An 18,239-nucleotide genomic window follows, 5' to 3' on the forward strand; every position below is an offset into this window, starting at 1 on the left:
CCCAAAAAAAAAAAAAAAAAAAAACTCTCTTGCCTGATGTCAGATAAAATGATGCAAAATACAATGTACAGTTGCCTAAGTAGGAGAGTGCACCTAACAAGTTTACTACAGGCTTGTTTCAATGAACTACAATATAATTGATAGTTCACAAACATATCAGCTCAATCAACATTGAAGTGAAACAAACGAACATGTGAAGATTTTATTGTTCACAGGTTGATAGTACAGAGCACCTCCTAAACCAACATAAGCCAGCAATTCAATGAAGTTCTACACAATGAATAATACATAACAACCTCAGCCAAGAAACTGAAAGATAAAATCTACCGAACAGAAACATCGTGAATTAGCTTCAGAGTCCCACAGGACGTAAAATTCCCACTTACACTTACCATGAAAATTGAAATGCAAAGAAGATCGCCAAGGACCAGTGACCAGCAAGTTTAACAATGGCAGTCTAATTTAAACTCCTAATATAGGAGGAAAAAACCAAAAGGCAATCAATCACACTGAAAATATATGTAAATGAATTTAAAAAACAAAAACAAAAGAAACACAGATTAAGCACAACAGGTAGAGTTCAACATGACAAAGGAACTGAAAGACAAAACCAAGCGAGCACAAACTGTGAATTAAGTTCAGAGTAACACGATATGTAGAAATTACGTTACACTAATTACAAAAACCATTCTTCCAAGAACATCACAGCAATCAAAAAGTTTCACAAATGCAGTCCAACATAAACAGCAACAAAAAGCAATCAACCACGCTAAAGAAATAAATAAATAAACAGGTAGAATTCAAATTTACAATAATCACCAAAATTGAAACAAGAAGATCTTCCAAAAACATCGACACAATCAGCTAGTTTCACAAAGACATTCAGACATGAATTTATAAATTCTAAGGCAGCAACAAAAGTAATCAATCACATTGTATAAAGGGGGAAATAAACAGGTGGAATTCAAATTTACACACAACATGAAGATCAAAACACGAAGACGATCCTCCATAAACATCAGTAATCAGCAAGTTTCACGAAGACAGTCCAACATCAATTTCTAATGCAGCGACGGAAGCAGTCAACTACACTGAAAAAGAAAAAAAAAATAAACAAATAGAATCAAATTTACACTAATCACGAAAATCGAAACGCGAAGAAAATAGTCCAAAAACATCACCAGCAATCAGCCGGTTTCACAAAAGTAGTCGAACATCAAATTCTAATGCAGCGACAAAAGCAATCGATCACACTGAAAAATGAAAGAAATAAACAAGTAGAATTCATATTTACACTCATCGCGAAAATCAAAACACAAAGAAGATCGTCCAAAAAACGTCAACGGCAATCAGCAAGTTCCGCAAAGGAAGTTCGGCATCAATTTCTAACGCAGCAACAAAAGAAATCAACCAAACTAAATAAAACAAAACAAAAACAAAGATTAAGCACAAAACAACGCAATCAACAACACGCATTAAAACAAAATAACAAATAACACAGAAACGCGCGTTTGAAAAAAGAACATCAATCAAAACAAAGCGATGAGCAAAAATCACCACATACATCACCGAAACCATAAAAACTCACCGGCAAATCGCCAGAAAACGTCGCAACGTGCCGGAGAAGAATCAGCAACCAATAACAACTGCGGATATAGAGAGAGAGAGAGAGAAACGTAGCAGAAATAAGGAGAAAGCGAATGATAGTGAAAATGATGATGAAAAAATAAGGCAAATATATATATATATATGGAAGGGCTATGGAAACACCAAAAACTTCTGTTAGCGAGGGAAGGAAAATAAAAATGTATTTACCTTTCTATAATTGTGGATAGACTGCGAATTGTGCTTCCATTAAATTAATTTTCCTTTTATTTATTTATCTTAACTTATTATATTATTATATTTGAGGAATTAAATGATGAAATTAAGTGGGCAATCAAGAAGTAATTACAAAAATGAAAAATTATGAATTATTGAGTTATATTGTGTGACCGAGCGCTCGTGAAAATTTAAATGGGGAGAGTTTCACAATCATACAATGAAGACAGTAGATTATGATCTTCACGTACAACGTAATGACCTAAAATGACATCTGTTCGGGCACACGAGACTGAGGATGGACACTTAGACAAGCAAGTGTTGTGATATAATCAAAGAAGACAGTGCATCATTCAACATACCGAAAAAAAACGTGCATTAAAGTTATAGTTGGAGGCCTTTGAAGGACAAACCACGAACACGATCGAAATTATAAAATTTGAATACGTTCAATCGTGTTTGTGCAGGCGCTCGAGATGATATTTAAGTGAAAAGAAAACAACCCTTGAACCCGACCTAAAATTTTTCGGTAATTCAATTTGTAAGGTACATACAAGATATTTAATGTTTTCTAGTGAATGATATATGTCTTAATTAGATCGTATTTATATCCATAAAGTACTTTGAATATGCTCGAGAATTTAATAATGAAGTACCTATGATCTAGTTGGGGGAAGTTTGGGCTGAAATTAATGCTTAGGGCAGGTTGGCCGGTGGATGGGGTGTTCTACTTTCACGAGATTGGGATAAAATGGCGTACTCGCTTGAGGATCATTGCAGGACGTCTGATGGCTAACGATTTAGAAACCAACGGTGGCGATGTAAAGGATTTAATAAACTTTTGACTAATCTCACCTATCTGGTTCCATTTAAGTTCAAATTTATGTGTTTCTTTTTCTTCTGAAATTTTATATTTATTTTTTTTTTATTTTTTTTAGGAATTTAAGATATTTTTTAAACCCACTCATTTAGATTATAAAATTTTTCAACTTAATTTAATTATAATTTTTTTTTATGTTATTTGGTTCATTTTTTAAACTTTTATTTAAAATAAAAGTAAAATATTTATTTATTTATTTTTAAGTATTTAATTAAGATTCCTATCATTGTTGAAGAATAAATAAATAAAAATTAAATAAGAACAAAATAATTATGTGTATACACAATTATATCACGAGCAAACATGTATATTTAAAATGATTGTTTTATGAAATTCATGAACCTAACAAAATTTATAAATTTGAATTTATTTAATCAAATAAGAAATTGACACGTGTCAACCAAAGGAATCAAAACAGGTAACATGGCATTAGCAAAAGCCTCTGACTAGCTACCTGTATTCGTTTTGATTCGGAGCTTTATAGAGCGATAGAGTGAGACATAAGTCCCAATTGGCGGTTTAGGTCGCTTACTAAGTCGAGTTGTTCAGTTCTATCTTATCTTAGTACTAACTAAATTTCACGGCTCTACCTTAACAATAAGTGACAAAGTTTATTAGAAATACTATAACAGTCCAAGCACAAGCTCACTACTAGCAGATATTGTCTGTTGTGGCCCCGTTACATAATGGTATAAGATAGTCACTGAACAGTGTGAGACACTGGTCAGAGTAAGGCTAGATTCTCTCATACTATAGTAGGTGCGTTTTAAAACCGTGAAATTGACGACGATACGTAAGGACTAAAGCAGACAATATCTACTAAGGATGGCTTGGGCTATTACAAATGACATCAAAGCCAGACACTGTATCAGTGAGGACGCTGACCCCTAAAGAGGGTGGATTGTGAGATTCCATGTTAGTTGGTGAGGAGAATAAAACATTCCTTATACGAGTATGGAAACTTCTCCCTAGTAGACACGTTTTAAAACCGTGAGACCGACTGATAATACGTAATAGACCAAAGTGGACAATATCTACTAGTGGTGGGCTTGAGTTGTTAAAAAAAAATGGTATCAGAGCCAGACACCGGGAAATATGCTAGCAAGGATGCAAGGCCTTTTAACAGACACGTTTTAAAACGGTAAAGTTGACGATAAGACGTAACGGACTAAAACAGATAATATCTACTAGCAGTGATTTGAGTTATCAACAACGCTCGTAAATCACGGCTACTTTAACCATTATAGTATGATTGTGCTTGCCATGTTTCATCTCTTTTTACTCATCTAAAAACAAGTAAAAACCAAAATAGTGAACTCAAGAATCACAAATACAAAGAATGAAAATGGGCCATGAAGAAGGCCCATTAGAGAGGCCCAAATGAAGAACAAAACAAGGCCCAAGCTTGACTTCCATGGCGCCCACGGCTCTTCATCTCGTCTCGCCACATTCACTGTATTATTTTGTTGGAATTCTTCCATTCTATTCTTCATTCTCACTCACTGCACAAGGAAAGCCCCCTCCCTCTTTGAGTTGGTTTCCTCCACGCAAAGCCAAACCCACTCTGTGATTTTTCTTTTATATTTCTTCGCCATCATCTCTTTCAACTCTTCTTTAACCCATCATCATCTCATCATCATCTCCACCAAACCCTCAATTTCCAAATCCGATTCCCCAATTTCTTCCGATTCTTTTTTCTCTCTTCAACCGCCGAGAACTCTTTCCGTCTTCTTGAATTTTCTTTTTCTTTTTCGTTAAAAAGAAATTTCTCGGTTGCTTCTTGTGCGAGAATCTTGCTTTGGACCATCGGTATGTCGCCATTTCTTCTGTTGAATTTCTTTGTTTTGTTTTTAGATTTTATGATACGGTATGTTCTTCTCTTGATTCTCTGTCGGTAATGTGTTTGCGTTGGAATTTTGCTAACTACTTGATTGATCGCAAAATGATATTCCAACGGGATTAGTGTTGCGTTGGTTCTTGATTAATCAGGTTTGAGATTACGCTAAGTCGTGTTTTGACTCTGCTTATGTTTGCTTTAGTAATACGACGTCGTTTCTTCTCTTTTTCGGTATGTAGTTCACTGCTGATTGCATTTTGTAAATCTACTTAACGAAAGTGGTAAAAGTTGATCTTGCTGGATGATTGAAATGTCTTTAGATTCATATACGGCGCTTGAAGTTGCGGTTCTTGGGAATGTTTTCTTTTTTTTAAATTTTTTTTTATTGTTGTTGTTGAAAAGCAGGATTTGGTTTGAAGTTCTTTACTATGTTCTTGCGTCTCAATTTGATTTATTGTAGTTTTATGATTGTTTCTTTGGCTACATTGTGGAGTAGTGAGTTAGGAATTTATTCGGGACGTTTTTTGATTCCGAAAATATCTGTTTATCCATTCATCGTAGTTATATATGGGCTGAGGTGAACTTTTCATGGGAGGTTTAGAGGATGAAGAACCAGCCTCCAAACGCATGAAGATATTGCCGGACAAATTGAAGGGACTATCGAACGGTTCATCTGTGGTCGAGCCTTCAGGGGGCTCTTCAAGAGACTTGATGGCTCGCCCCCTACAATCCGAAGGGGACAATGGTGATGTTATTGGTTCGAAGGGAGTGATCAAAAGAGTAGAGTTTGTGAGGCTTATAGCCAATGCATTGTATTCTCTTGGTTATACGAAAACTGGTGCTTATCTAGAAGAGGAGTCCGGGATACCGCTACATTCTCCGGTCGTAAACGTGCTTATGCAGCAAATCCATGATGGAAAATGGGATGAAAGTGTTGAAACTTTGCAAAAAATTGGTCTATCAGATGAAAGTGTCGTCAAAGCGGCATCTGTTTTGGTATTAGAACAGAAGTTCTTTGAGCTTCTGGAAGGGGACAAAGTCACTGAAGCTTTACAGACGCTGAGGACTGAGATTACTCCATATCACGTTAATGAACGCAGAATTCGTGAGCTCTCGTCCTGCTTGGTTTCTCCGTCAATGAGGGCTCGAATTGACTCATCCTGCCAACAAAGTGCAAAGGCCAAGGCTCGGTCACAATTACTGGAGGAATTGCAGAAACTTCTTCCTGCATCTCTTATGATACCGGAAAAAAGATTGGAACATTTAGTTGAACGTGCCCTTTTGTTGCAACGAGATGCTTGCGCTTTCCATAACGCCTTAAATAAGGAGATGTCATTATATAGAGATCATGATTGTGGGAAAAATCAGATTCCTTCTCGAACTTTACAGGTGAGAAATATTTCTTTAGAACTGTTTGGGTTAGGTTGAATGGTATCCAATTCCATTACACGCGCACACACACGTGTGTATATATATATATATATATATATATATAACACTATTTTGTCAAGATTTATCTTCTCATATTGTATTAATATAATTATTTCATTTTAAGGGAAAAAATTGTAACTGTGCGGGTCGTTTCTTTCTGCTGTTAGCTGAAACTTTTAATTTTTTCGATCTGAGTAGGTGTTACAAGATCATAGCGATGAGGTTTGGTTTTTGCAATTTTCTCACAATGGAAAATACTTAGCTTCGTCTTCCAGTGACCGATCTGCAATTATATGGGAGGTAATTATGGTGATCGCTTTAAATTTTTCTCTCAAGAATGACGACGTAGAATTAGTTTATCGATTGTGTGTGTGTGTGGAAGAAAAGAGGTAGCTATATTGCACTCACTCTAACATCCACTCTTTTATTGATGCTTTCAGGTCTAAGGGTTTTCTTCTTTTTTTTTTCTTTGCCTCATTTTTGTTTTTAGGTAGGCTTGAATGGAAGAATTTCTCTGAAGCACAGACTGTTAGGTCACGAGCAGCCGATCTCTCTGGTCTCATGGAGTCCTGATGACAGTCAGCTACTCACATGTGGGGTGGAGGAAGCTGTCAGGCGTTGGGATGTCGCTTCGGGTGCGTGCCTCCATGTTTATGAAAAAGCTGGTCTTGGACTGGTTTCTTGTGGGTGGTTTCCCGATGGAAAGCATATACTTGCTGGCGTTACCGATAAGAGTATCTGCATGTGGGACTTAGATGGGAACGAGTTGGAAGGTTGGAAAGGCCAAAGAACTCTGAAGATCTCTGATCTAGAAATAACCAATGATGGGAAGAAAATTATCAGTATCTGTAGGGATACTGCGATATTGCTACTCGACAGGGAGTTAAACGTCGATAAGTTGATCGAAGAGGATCAAATAATAACATCTTTTCAATTGTCGAGGGATAATAAGTTCTTACTTGTAAACCTTTTGAACCAAGAAATCCATCTGTGGAATCTAGAAGGCGAGGTTGAGATTGTTACAGCATACACAGGTCACAAGCGCACCCGCTTTGTTATTCGGTCCTGTTTCGGAGGGCTCGACCAGGCTTTTATTGCAAGTGGTAGTGAGGACTCACTGGTACGGTTCTTAGTTCGTCCTTTTAACTTATAATTCTAGTCTTATTAACATTTTGATATTAGTTAAATAGAACATACGAAGAAGTATAATACATATCTGCATATCTGCCTTCTTATTGCTCAATTTGAGGATGAAGTGAATGTCTTTCTACAAGGTTCCCTACGGTTTAACTGACTGACCTCGATCATATTGGTCGGGATTGTTGTGGCGTGTTACGGGATTGAGAAGATCCTTATGAACTCTCCCTTTTAGGATTGTATTCCTTCTTCAAGATCTTCTATTTTTGTGGGTGTGAGGATTTATGCTTCTCTATACGTGTCGTCTGTTGATATTCATTCTTTTGGATTGGAATTCGTTTCGATAGGGGTAGTTTGAGGTCGGTCGTTGTTGTGGGCTTGGTTGGGATTGTTGTGGCGTGTTACGGGATCGAGAAGATCCTTATGATCTCTCCCTTTTAGGTGAGGTTCTATGCTTCTCTACAGGCGTCGTTCGTTGATATTCATTCTTTTGGATTTGAAATCGTTTCGGTAGGGGTAGTTTGAGGTCGGGCAGTCGGACGGTCGTAGTTTGAGCTCTGATTCGGGTTTGATTGTGGCTGATGGATGGTGTATGGATTGTGGCAGGTATACATATGGCAGAGAGGAACAGGGGAGGTTGTAGGGGCATTGGAAGGACACTCAGGGTCGGTAAACTGCGTGAGTTGGAATCCTGCAAATCCTCACATGTTGGCATCGGCCAGTGACGACCATACGATTAGAATATGGGGCCTAAGAGGGCTGGATTTGGATGTTGTCAACTCCAAAAGCAATGAACAACACAGTAGTAGTAGTAATGGTAATGGTAATGGTAATGGCGTCCATTGTAGCAATAGAGGAACATCCTGAAGAAAGAATAATACAAATTCACACCCATTTGTATCCACTATTTCTTTCCTTTTACTGATGCCTCTGTTATTCTGTAAATACTTCCTCCTTCAGCTGCTTCTTCTTTCTTGACATTCAAAGTTGCTATTAATAAAATTCTCAGTCTCCATTTAATTCTCCTTTTTCTCCTTTTTCTTTTATATTAGATCTACTTTTCATCCGAGATTCCAGATATGTTGGAGAGTAGAACGAATTGTATAAAGGTGTGGAAACCTCTCTCTAATAGACGTCTTTTAAAGTCGTGAAGTTGTGGATGATATGTAACAACAGGCCAAAGCAAACCATATTTACTAGCGGTGGGCTTGAGTGGTTACAAATTATATTAAAGCTAGACACCTGACGGGTGCCCAAAAGGGGTGGAATGTGAGATCTCATATTGGTTGGAGAGGGAAACCCAAAAGGGGTGGAATGTGAGATCTCATATTGGTTGGAGAGGGAAACGAAGTATTCCTTTAAGGGTGTGAGAACCTCTCTTTCTAGTAGATGCGTTTTAAATCGTGAGATTGATGGTGATATGTAACGCATTCGTTTAAGGATCTCTCACCTTTCTCTAGTAGACATGTTTTTAAATCGTGAGATAAATGTTGATATGTAATAGACCAAAATGAATGATATCTACTATCAATGGCGGCCTCGAGCAATTACATTTGAACAATATTAATTTGATTATTATTATTATTATTATTAGCTAAGGTATACTTGTAATATTTTTGTGTTTTTTTTTACCTTTTAGTTGATGATATATAATTTAATTAATGATAAAAAATAATAATAAAAAAATTATAAATTTATTAGATATAAAATTTAAAAAAAAAATATATATATATTAATTAGAAAACAGAACAGGAAGCCCTTAAATTCAGCTTCATTACGCAGAAACACCGACCATTTATGCGAAGGCCCAAACCAAGAAGAAGCAGGCCTCCCATGGCGGCCATGTTCCCATTCCTCTCTGCGTCTCCAAGTCTCTCTCGCAGTCTACACCAAAACCTTTTGATGCGGTTTCCTCAAAGCAAAGCCAAACCCAGTGAGCTCCTCTCCCAAGCTCCAACCCACAAAAATGCTACCGACTCTTCCCTTTCTATATCCCAAATCATCAATTCCAATAAATATTTTATGAATTTTGACCCTCCACACTTCATCTCCTTCTTTTATCCTCCTCCATTATTGCTCTCTCCTCCTCTTAAATTCCCCTTCATATTCCTTTGCTCGCGGGATTGCTTTATCTTTGAGAATCTTGCCTTCGATCATCGGTTAGTTCACACTTCATCTTTGATTGATTTGGTTGAATACTCCAATTCCTTGTTCTTGTTTGGATCTTCGATTTGTTGAGATTGCTTGATTCACTGGAAGTGCTGGAAATCTGTTTGATGAACTTCAAATAGTGCTTGTTTTTAAGTCAAAGTAATCGGAGTCTTAGGCATTTTTGTAATTTTGTTCATTGTTTAAGATCTTTGTAGCTTTCCTTTAATGGCGGATCGTTTTATATAGTTATATATATATATGGACTGAGCTACACCTTTCATGGGAAGTGTGGAGGATGAAGAACCAGCCTCGAAACGCATGAAACTAGCCTCTACTGAGTTTAGGGCTCTTTCCAACGGTTCTTCCAAGGACTTAATGGCTAGACCCCTACCGTCTGAAGGAGACAATGGCAAGGTTATTGGATCCAGAGGAGTGATTAAAAGAGATGAGTTCGTGAGAATAATTGCTAATGCATTGTATTCTCTCGGTTACAAGAACAGTAGCGCTCGTCTCGAAGAAGAGTCCGGTATACCGTTGCGTTCTTCGTCTGTAAATATATTTATGCAGCAAATTCTTGATGGAAATTGGGATGAAAGCATTAAAACCTTACATAAATTTGGTTTATCCAATGAAAACATGGTTAAATCTGCTTGTTTTTTGATATTAGAACAGAAATATTTGGAGCTTTTGGAAATTGATAAGGTTATGGAAGCTTTGAAGACATTGAGGACTGAGATTGCTCCACTTTCTATTAACATTGATAGAATACATGAACTTTCATCCTTTGTTATGTCTCCTTCACGGAGTGGTTTAATCGGTGAAGAGAATTCGAGAGGTAAGTCTCGGACGAAATTGCTCGAGGAATTGCAGAAACTTCTTCCACCGGCGATTATGATACCTGAAAATAGGTTGGAAGATTTAGTCGAACAGGCTCTTTTGTTGCAACGAGACTCTTGTGTTTATCACAACGCTTCGGATCAAGAAATGTCTTTGTATATGGATCATGATTGTGGGAAACATAAGATACCTTCTCAAACTTTTCAGGTGAGATTTTAAATAATTATTCGAGCTATTATCCTCTTTGGCTAAACTTTAGTTTTTTTTTCGGACAGGTATTACAAGCACATAGTGATGAAGTTTGGTTTTTGCAATTTTCTCATAATGGGAAGTTCTTAGCCTCATCATCTAGTGATCTATCTGCAATCATATGGGAGGTATAACCCCGATCACCCCAATCGAGAAATATTTACATTTTTTTTATGATCTTTGTGAGTATTCGGGTCGGTTGAAGCACACCTTAGCTTAGCTAATCTAAGGTGACAATAGGTTGACCGTATTGTACCGGAAAACTTATAGGATTTTAATATCGGTAAGTATTCAGGTCCGTCGATGAACCCCTTAGCCTAGCTTAGCTTAGCTAATCTAAGGTGACAACAGGCAAACCTGTATTCATTTTCTTTAGAACTACGCTCGTTGAGCTTATAGCATTCGGTAAAAATTACTTGCCTCGTCTTGAAAATTTAGTTTCCACAACCAATTTCTTGAGAGTTATTCGGTAAAAATGCTCAATTCCGATCCAACTTTTATACGAGGGCTTTCTATTATTCATTACTATCTCTTTCATTCTGCCTTTGCTATATTAACCATGCGACTCGGGCCAATACCCCGTGCGTTCAAATATCTAATCTCTGTGTGTACTTGTTTGTTTTGTAGGTAAACTCCTATGGTAAGTTCTCTTTAAAGCATAAACTATCCGGCCATCAGAAACCCGTTTCCTTGATTTCTTGGAGTCCCGACGATAATCAGCTGCTAACGTGTGGGGTGGAGGAGGTTATTAGGCGGTGGGATGTTTCGACCGGCAAGTGCCTCCATGTTTATGAGAAGGCTGGCTTCGGGATGCTTTCATGTGGATGGTTTCCTGATGGGAAGTCTATACTTGCTGGTATTAATGACAAGAGTATCTCCATGTGGGATTTAGATGGCAGAGAGTTGGACTCTTGGAAAGGGCAACGGATTTCGAAGATATCGGATTTAGAAATATCGGATGACGGGAAGAACATTATTACTATATGCCGAGAAACCGCAATTTTGCTTCTCGATAGGGAGACCAAAACTGATAGATGGATTGAAGAAGATCAAGCAATAACTTCTTTTCAGCTGTCCAAAGATAATAAATTCTTGCTGGTTAATCTTCTGAATCAAGAAATCCATCTATGGAGCTTAGTTGGTGAACCCAATCTTGTATGTAAGTATACAGGTCATAAGCGGGCTCGGTTTGTTATTCGGTCCTGTTTTGGAGGACTCGAGGAAGCTTTTATTGCAAGTGGCAGTGAGGACTCACGGGTAGGCAAATCGTTCGTCCTTTTAACATCTCGAGAACTTAGTTAAAATGAAGGCATCGAATGAAGGACGTCGATGACTTAGTTAAAATGAGAACACTAATCTCTTTCGGGATCTCGAGTTTCTTCTTTCTATGAACTATATAAATACTCTTTTGTATATCCTAATTGATCGTTCTTCCTCGCTGTTTGTAGGTATATATATGGCACAGAGGATCCGGGGAGCTGATCAAAGCGCTGGCTGGTCACTCTGGCTCGGTTAATTGTGTGAGCTGGAATCCTACAAACCCGCACATGCTGGCATCGGCCAGCGATGACCATACAGTTAGAATTTGGGGCGTGAAGGGACTAAATGTAGAATCGAAGAATGCATACAGCAACGGCGTCCACTATTGCAACGGCGGAGCTTAACGAGAAGACGTACCGCTGTCCCTGGTTCTTATTCTTTTCTTCCCTCTCTGACAGTTTCTCCTGTAAATACTTACTATAATCACTTTTCTAAGTTAAGATTTATGCTAAATGGGAATCATGATGTTTATTTCTTTAATGAATAAGTTATTTCGAAGGTACTCGTTTCGCTTTATTTCGTCTACTTGATACATTACTGATCTGAGATGGCTGGCTTAGGCATCTAGAATACTGTTTATTTTGTTTCACGGGACAGCTGATCGGGTTCGGGATGGGGTTTTGAGCGATAATTCATTGCTTTGGCATCTAGAATACCATTTATTTTGTTTCATGGGATTGCTTACCGGGTTCGGGATGGGGTTTGAGCGATAATTCAATGCTTTGGCATCTAGAATACTATTTACTTTGTTTCACGGGATTGCTTATCGGGTTCGGGATGGGGTTCCGAGCGATAATTCAATGCTTTGGCAGCTGTGATCAATTGTGGTTTGCATTGAGCATTGAAATATGCTTCATGTACTTCATATTCTTGTGTGAAACTTGATTGAGCCTTTAGTTATCATACATATAATCTATTGGTAGCTTGGTGTTTTCTTACCTGTTTCTGAAGGGACGGGTTTTGTAACGGTCCAAGTCCACCACTAACAGATATTGTTTTCTTTGGGCTTTTTCCGTCACGTTTTTAAAACATGTCTGCTAGGAAGAGATTTTTACACCTTTATAAAGAATGTTTCGTTCTCTTCTCCAACCGATGTGAGATCTTACAGTTTCTTTACTCTTCAATGAGTTGCTTTGAAACATTCGTCTGTTTTTATCTTCCTTTAGGTGTTAATTCCTTGGGATATCTCTTCACCTTCCTCCTAACGTCCCTTGAATTTTGACTTGGGGCTGGATTTGACGAGTAGGTCGAGTTTCGATTTTAGTTTCTTAATCGGGGTAGTAGAGGGTTGCTCCTTGTATCCTTGTATTGTTGCTCGTGGTCTACTCTACTATGTTATGAGGAGGTATTGTTGGACTTTGCCGAGTCCAAGGGCTGCGTCGAGAGATGCCCTACTATGTTATAAGGAGGTATTGTCGGACTTTCGAGAGACACCCTACTATGTTATAAGGAGGTATTATCGTGTGTCGAGAGACGACAAAAGAAATATTTAGTCAAGTCAACCCTGAAGAGGTAGCTGGATTTGGAATATAAGTTTGCTGTTTTTATGTCATAGTTGACTTCATTGTTGGCTTCTAATTGAATATGCTTTTGAGTGATGCTTCTGTCTAAATCCATTTCATATTTTTATGAAGTATATGTTCCATCTCTTTTTCTAAGCTATATTTAATGACGTAATAGAAACGACGTATTATCATCGTGGAGTTCCATTTGCTCTAAATTTAGTCAAACAAATAGCTTCTACGTAGCTTTGCGTCAATGTCGTGTGGTTTATAAATTAAGCTAGGACGTTATTGAAACATTGACTTTTTTGTTTTCAACTTGACGTTTTATGTTATTCAATGAGAATATGTTAGGGAAGGAGTACTTGTTCTTCATCGTCACCTTGTTTAGCTTACGGTACTCGATGCACAATCTCATTGATCCGTCTTTTATTATAAACAACACTGGTGCTTTCCAGAGTGAGACGTTGAGACGAATAAAACCCTCGTCTAACCGGTCTGGTAGGTATGAAATATTGATTTGTTTTGTTCTTCTCGCTTGTACGATGATCACGTATAACACATACGTGTCGATGGAGGTAGAGGTATCTATCGTATGTGTCCAACATTTCAATATGTGGGGGAATAGAGAAAAATGCGTTTACGGGAGTCTCACATCGGCTAATTTAGGGAATGATCCTGGGTTTATAAGTGAGAATACTAACTCCATTGGTATGAGGCATTTTGGGGAAACCCAAAGCAAATGGAGCTTACGCTCAAAGTGAGCTCTCAAAGTGGACAATATCATACCATTGTGGTGTGGAGAGTCGTGTTTTCATCTAACGGTAAACACTCTTGTAAGTTTCTTTTTTGGACAGAAGAAAAAAATAAAATAAAATAAATTTATTTCTAAATATAATTTAAAAGAAAATGACCAAACAATTAATACCACGTATTTTCATTAGTACCACACATGAAAGCTTGAATTCTCAACCATTCTCCTTCAGAAACAAAAATCGAAAACAATAAGAAATTCCTTCTTCTTTTAATCTTTGGGGTGCCGTAGCCATGGCGGTGCCGTTAAATTCCGGCCGTTTCTTTTCAATTCCTCCGATAAACGGCCGTAGAATTTACAGAGTGACCGCCGTGGTGGTGGCTGCTTCGGCGGAAGAGAAAGTGAAGTTGGGCGGTTCTGAACTGAAGGTAACCAGGCTTGGTATTGGAGCTTGGTCTTGGGGAGACAACATCTATTGGAACAGCCTTGATTGGGACGGTAAGTTTATCAAATCACTCTCAAATTAGGTTAAAAAAAAAAAAAAAAATCGGAATTAACCCTTTTGAGATCGGAGTAAATATATGTAATTTTAGTCGTTAATTAATAGATAATATATCAAGTACTATCTCAAAATTACCGTCAATCTTAGTGTTTATTTACCTTTTCAACTTAGTAACTATGGTAAAAAACTTTCAATTCTGGTTAAATTACGTATAATTTTAAAAATTTTCGTTTTTTTTTCAATTTAATTTAATCATTATGATTTAAACTTTTTTTGTGTATTTTTTTTATTTGAGTAATTGGGTTAGTTGATTGTATTATAGTTTATGGTAAAACAATATATAACCAAAAATAATAATAATAATAATATATAAAATAAATGTTTAAGTCGATAAAATATAATTTATTAATGACTTATTAGAATTAAAATGAAATATTTAAAATCATACGAACTAAATTGAATATTTTAAAATAAATAACAAACGTATAAACTAAAATATATATTTCACTTAATTTTTTTAATTTGTTTTTTTTTTTTGTTTAATAATTGTTGAAGTGGAATAATCGAACCATCGACCTTTTAAAATGATACTCAAAGTCATAGTCTTATTTATCGAGCTATGCACGGATTGACGTGGTTTGAGATTTTTTTGTTTCAGATAGGAAGCTGAAGGCTACTAAAGCTGCCTTCAACGCCAGTGTTGACCATGGCGTTACCTTCTTTGACACTGCTGAAATCTATGGCGCCTCAGTCGGATATTTCCCTCTTAGTTTCACTTATTATTTTTATGTTCCAAAAATGACCTTTGCTAACTGAATCTAACAACCTTCCTTGCAGTATACTTTAGGTGCTGTAGAATCAGAAACTCTTTTAGGAAGGTACCCTTTTAAACGACGTTTTTGTTTTTGTTTCTCGTGTCTCTTTTACGACGTTTTTATATCTCGTTTCTCAATCCTCGTTTGTAGCGTTTTTGTTTCTTGTTTCTCGTGTCTCTTTTACGTCGTTTTTGTTTCTCGTGTTTCTTTTACGACGTTTTTATTTGATAACTGTGAGATCTCACATTGATTGGAGAGGGGGGAACGAAACATTATTTATAAAGGTGTAAAAACCTCTCTCTAATAGACGTGCGTTTTAAAATCGGGAGACTGACTGCTATACGTAATGGGTTAAAGCGGACAATATCTGCTAGCGGTGACATCTGACTGTTGCAATAACTGTCTTTACGTCCAACCTAACAGATTCATCAAAGAAAAGAAGGCAAAGGATCCCGGAGTTGATGTCACAGTGGCTACAAAATTTGCAGCATTGCCATGGAGGCTAGGTCGTCGAAGTGTGATATGTGTCCTTAAGGACTCCCTCGCTCGCCTCGGCCTTGCGTCGGTCGACCTGTATCAACTTCATTGGTCAGTGCCTGTTGACTCTTCCAAGCAGCTTCTCTTTACTACATATATAGCTTTTGACTCATTATATTGGCTGGTTTTGGCTTTGTTTCTCAGGCCTGGAATATGGGGAAATGAAGGTTGTTCTTCACTCCCCAACCTTGAATTTGAATTTTCTCTATAAAGAATAAGCTTAGTTCATTAACAATTGCTTTTAAAGGGTATATTGATGGTCTTGGAGATGCTGTTGAGCTGGGACTTGTGAAGGCTGTTGGTGTTTCAAATTACAGCGGTATGTTCTAGTATTACTGTTGGGTCGTGTCAAAATATACCTGGTTACTCGAGGAGCTCGATTGTGAGTTCCTATATCGGTTGTAGAGAGGAACGAAACATTCCTTATAAGGGTATGGAAACCTCTCCCTAGTAGACGCGTTTTATAATCGTGAGGCTGATGACGATACGTAACAGGTCAAAGCGGACAATATCTACTAGCAATGGGCTTGGGCTTGGACCGTTTATAAATGGTATCAGAGCCAGTCACCAGATGGTGTGCCAGCGAGAACGCTGGCCTCCAAAGAGTGGATCGTGAGATCCCACGTCGCGTAGAGAGGCGAATGAAACATTCCTTGTAAGGGTGTGGAAACCTCTCCCTCTAGTAGACGCGTTTTAAAATCGTAAGACTGATGAAGGTACGTATCGAGCCAGAACGGATGATATTTACTAGCGGTGGGCTTGAATTGTTACAAATGATATCAGAGTCAGTTACTAAGCGGTGTGACAATGAGGACGCTGACCCCTAAAGAGATGGATCGTGAGATCCCACCTCGGTTAAAGAGGGGAACGAAACCTCTCACTAATAGACGTGTTTTAAAATTATGAATCTAACGACCATACCTATATTACCCTCGACTATTTTTATCAACTTATTTGAATTGAGTTGTATTTAAATAAATAAAACATTTATCGTTAGATTAAGTTAAAACTAACTAACTGGAGTTGATAATTAATTTTAAAAAATAATTTACGATTATTTATTATAGTTCTTTTTAATATGATTATTTTTACTCTTAAAAATAAATTTTAATTATTTAAAATAAAAAATATATGAAAATTGAGTTTGTAGGTTTGAAAATAAATAAATAAACTTATTATTTTATTTTTATTAAATAATTAATTAATTTTAATAATGATTATTTCAATTAAAAAAAATATGAACCATTATTTAATTTATTCGCGATCACTCTTATTCTGGTAAATTCGCAATCTAGAAAAGCGACTTCGAGAAGCTCATGAGAAACTGAAGAAAAGAGGTATTCCACTGGCTTCAAACCAAGTGAATTATAGCCTTATATACAGAATACCAGAAGAGAACGGTGTGACGGCTGCTTGTGATGAACTTGGAATCACCTTAATTGCTTATTCGCCTATTGGACAAGGTAAGTCTATTCAAATATCTCATTGCTTTTGCTTTGAGCTGATTTGATATCAACCGTAACGATTTGTCATTTTACTCTTAAATAAGTGGGTCGTTTTGTGATTTGATGGAGCTAGAGCTGCTATCGTGTTTTACATTTTCTCTCTTAGACCCATGATGGATCGTTCTGCTCTCTAAACTTCGGAATCCATAAGTTTAGTAGCAAAACGAGACAGTTTAATAAAATTCTCGTTCATATGCATTAATGTCATACACAACACCTTGTGTTCCTCCAATCTTTGTGGAGGAAATGAGTATCATGTCATGTAATTAAGCCGAGCCGTAGCTGGAGGGAGTGCCCTCAATAACGATAATATTATTATTTTAACTACGGTTACAATGCAGGCGTTCTCTCGGGAAAGTACACTCCTACAAATCCTCCAACCGGTCTCCGAGGTCAAATCTACACTCCACAATTCTTAACAAAGGTCAAGAGACTCGAAACTTTGAACGTACCTATAAAACATGTTTCATTCATTTCTAAAGTATTTGTTTAACGTCCAGCTCGAACCGCTACTAAACCGAATCCGGGACATAGGACAAAACTACAACAAAACATCCACACAGGTAGCTAGTTGATTTCTTCTTCTCTACGTAAAACTTATAGGTTTTCAATAAGAAGGCTGAAAGTTGGCTTACTTGGCTCGGATCAGGTAGCGCTTAATTGGCTAATAGCACAAGACAACGTGGTGCCCATCCCGGGAGCCAAAAATGGAGAACAAGCTATTGAACTTGCAGGTGCGTTGGGTTGGAGAATATCCAATGAAGAAATCAATGAACTTCGCTCCTTGGCTTCCCAAATCAAACCTGTTATTGGTTTACCCTTTGAGAAGCTATAAATTATTTCATATTCGTCTTTAAATTTTAAAATATTAATTTCTCTCGGACATAAATGACATGAGAACCTGTTTATATTATTACGTTGGTAGCAAGTTCATAATTCAAAATAAAATTGTAATCATTCA

The 18,239-nt window shown here is 37.2% G+C and overlaps 4 protein-coding genes across 11 annotated transcripts in view; 3 read left to right on the plus strand and 1 right to left on the minus strand.

Annotated features, from left to right (window-relative positions):
- The window catches only part of LOC111442614 (transmembrane protein 56-like), a 6,616-nt gene extending 4,908 nt beyond the window's left edge, over positions 1–1,708 (minus strand). For 2 of the 7 annotated variants that reach the window (XM_023080050.1, XM_023080052.1), the window contains exons 1-2: positions 1,589–1,708; positions 979–1,091 (exon numbers count right to left, since the gene is read on the minus strand). The gene's annotated coding sequence lies outside the window, so the exon portion shown is untranslated. Of the gene's footprint in view, positions 1–386; positions 471–978; positions 1,092–1,588 lie in introns of all 7 variants that reach the window. The other 5 variants (XM_023080048.1, XM_023080051.1, XM_023080053.1 and 2 more) reach the window with 4 other exon arrangements.
- Positions 1,709–4,159: 2,451 nt separating this feature from the next.
- LOC111442610 (WD repeat-containing protein 26 homolog) lies at positions 4,160–8,131 on the plus strand. Of its 2 annotated transcripts, none has more exons than XM_023080043.1 (5): positions 4,160–4,510; positions 5,100–5,927; positions 6,168–6,269; positions 6,460–7,089; positions 7,713–8,131. In XM_023080043.1, the coding sequence occupies exons 2-5, from the start codon at positions 5,127–5,129 to the stop codon at positions 7,971–7,973; spliced, it is 1,794 nt and encodes a 597-aa protein (XP_022935811.1). In that variant the 5' UTR covers positions 4,160–4,510; positions 5,100–5,126; the 3' UTR covers positions 7,974–8,131. The 2 variants fall into 2 exon arrangements, with proteins under 2 accessions (XP_022935811.1, XP_022935812.1); XM_023080044.1 differs by having other exon boundaries at positions 5,140–5,927.
- A 785-nt stretch (positions 8,132–8,916) lies between these two features.
- On the plus strand, positions 8,917–12,172 carry LOC111442612 (WD repeat-containing protein 26 homolog). Its single transcript, XM_023080046.1, has 5 exons — positions 8,917–9,265; positions 9,498–10,301; positions 10,370–10,471; positions 10,971–11,600; positions 11,792–12,172. Exons 2-5 carry the CDS (start codon positions 9,537–9,539, stop codon positions 12,005–12,007), a joined length of 1,713 nt encoding a protein of 570 aa, XP_022935814.1. The 5' UTR covers positions 8,917–9,265; positions 9,498–9,536; the 3' UTR covers positions 12,008–12,172.
- Positions 12,173–14,125: 1,953 nt separating this feature from the next.
- Positions 14,126–18,203, plus strand: LOC111442613 (uncharacterized oxidoreductase At1g06690, chloroplastic-like). Its single transcript, XM_023080047.1, has 10 exons — positions 14,126–14,417; positions 15,080–15,171; positions 15,259–15,299; positions 15,660–15,824; positions 15,918–15,940; positions 16,021–16,092; positions 17,069–17,236; positions 17,620–17,702; positions 17,779–17,841; positions 17,928–18,203. The coding sequence occupies exons 1-10, from the start codon at positions 14,213–14,215 to the stop codon at positions 18,111–18,113; spliced, it is 1,098 nt and encodes a 365-aa protein (XP_022935815.1). The 5' UTR covers positions 14,126–14,212; the 3' UTR covers positions 18,114–18,203.
- The last annotated feature ends 36 nt before the right edge of the window (positions 18,204–18,239 follow it).

The sequence above is a fragment of the Cucurbita moschata genome, unplaced genomic scaffold (genome assembly GCF_002738365.1).
Source record: "Cucurbita moschata cultivar Rifu unplaced genomic scaffold, Cmos_1.0 Cmo_Scf00005, whole genome shotgun sequence".
In the NCBI taxonomy this organism is placed as follows: Eukaryota; Viridiplantae; Streptophyta; class Magnoliopsida; order Cucurbitales; family Cucurbitaceae; genus Cucurbita; species Cucurbita moschata.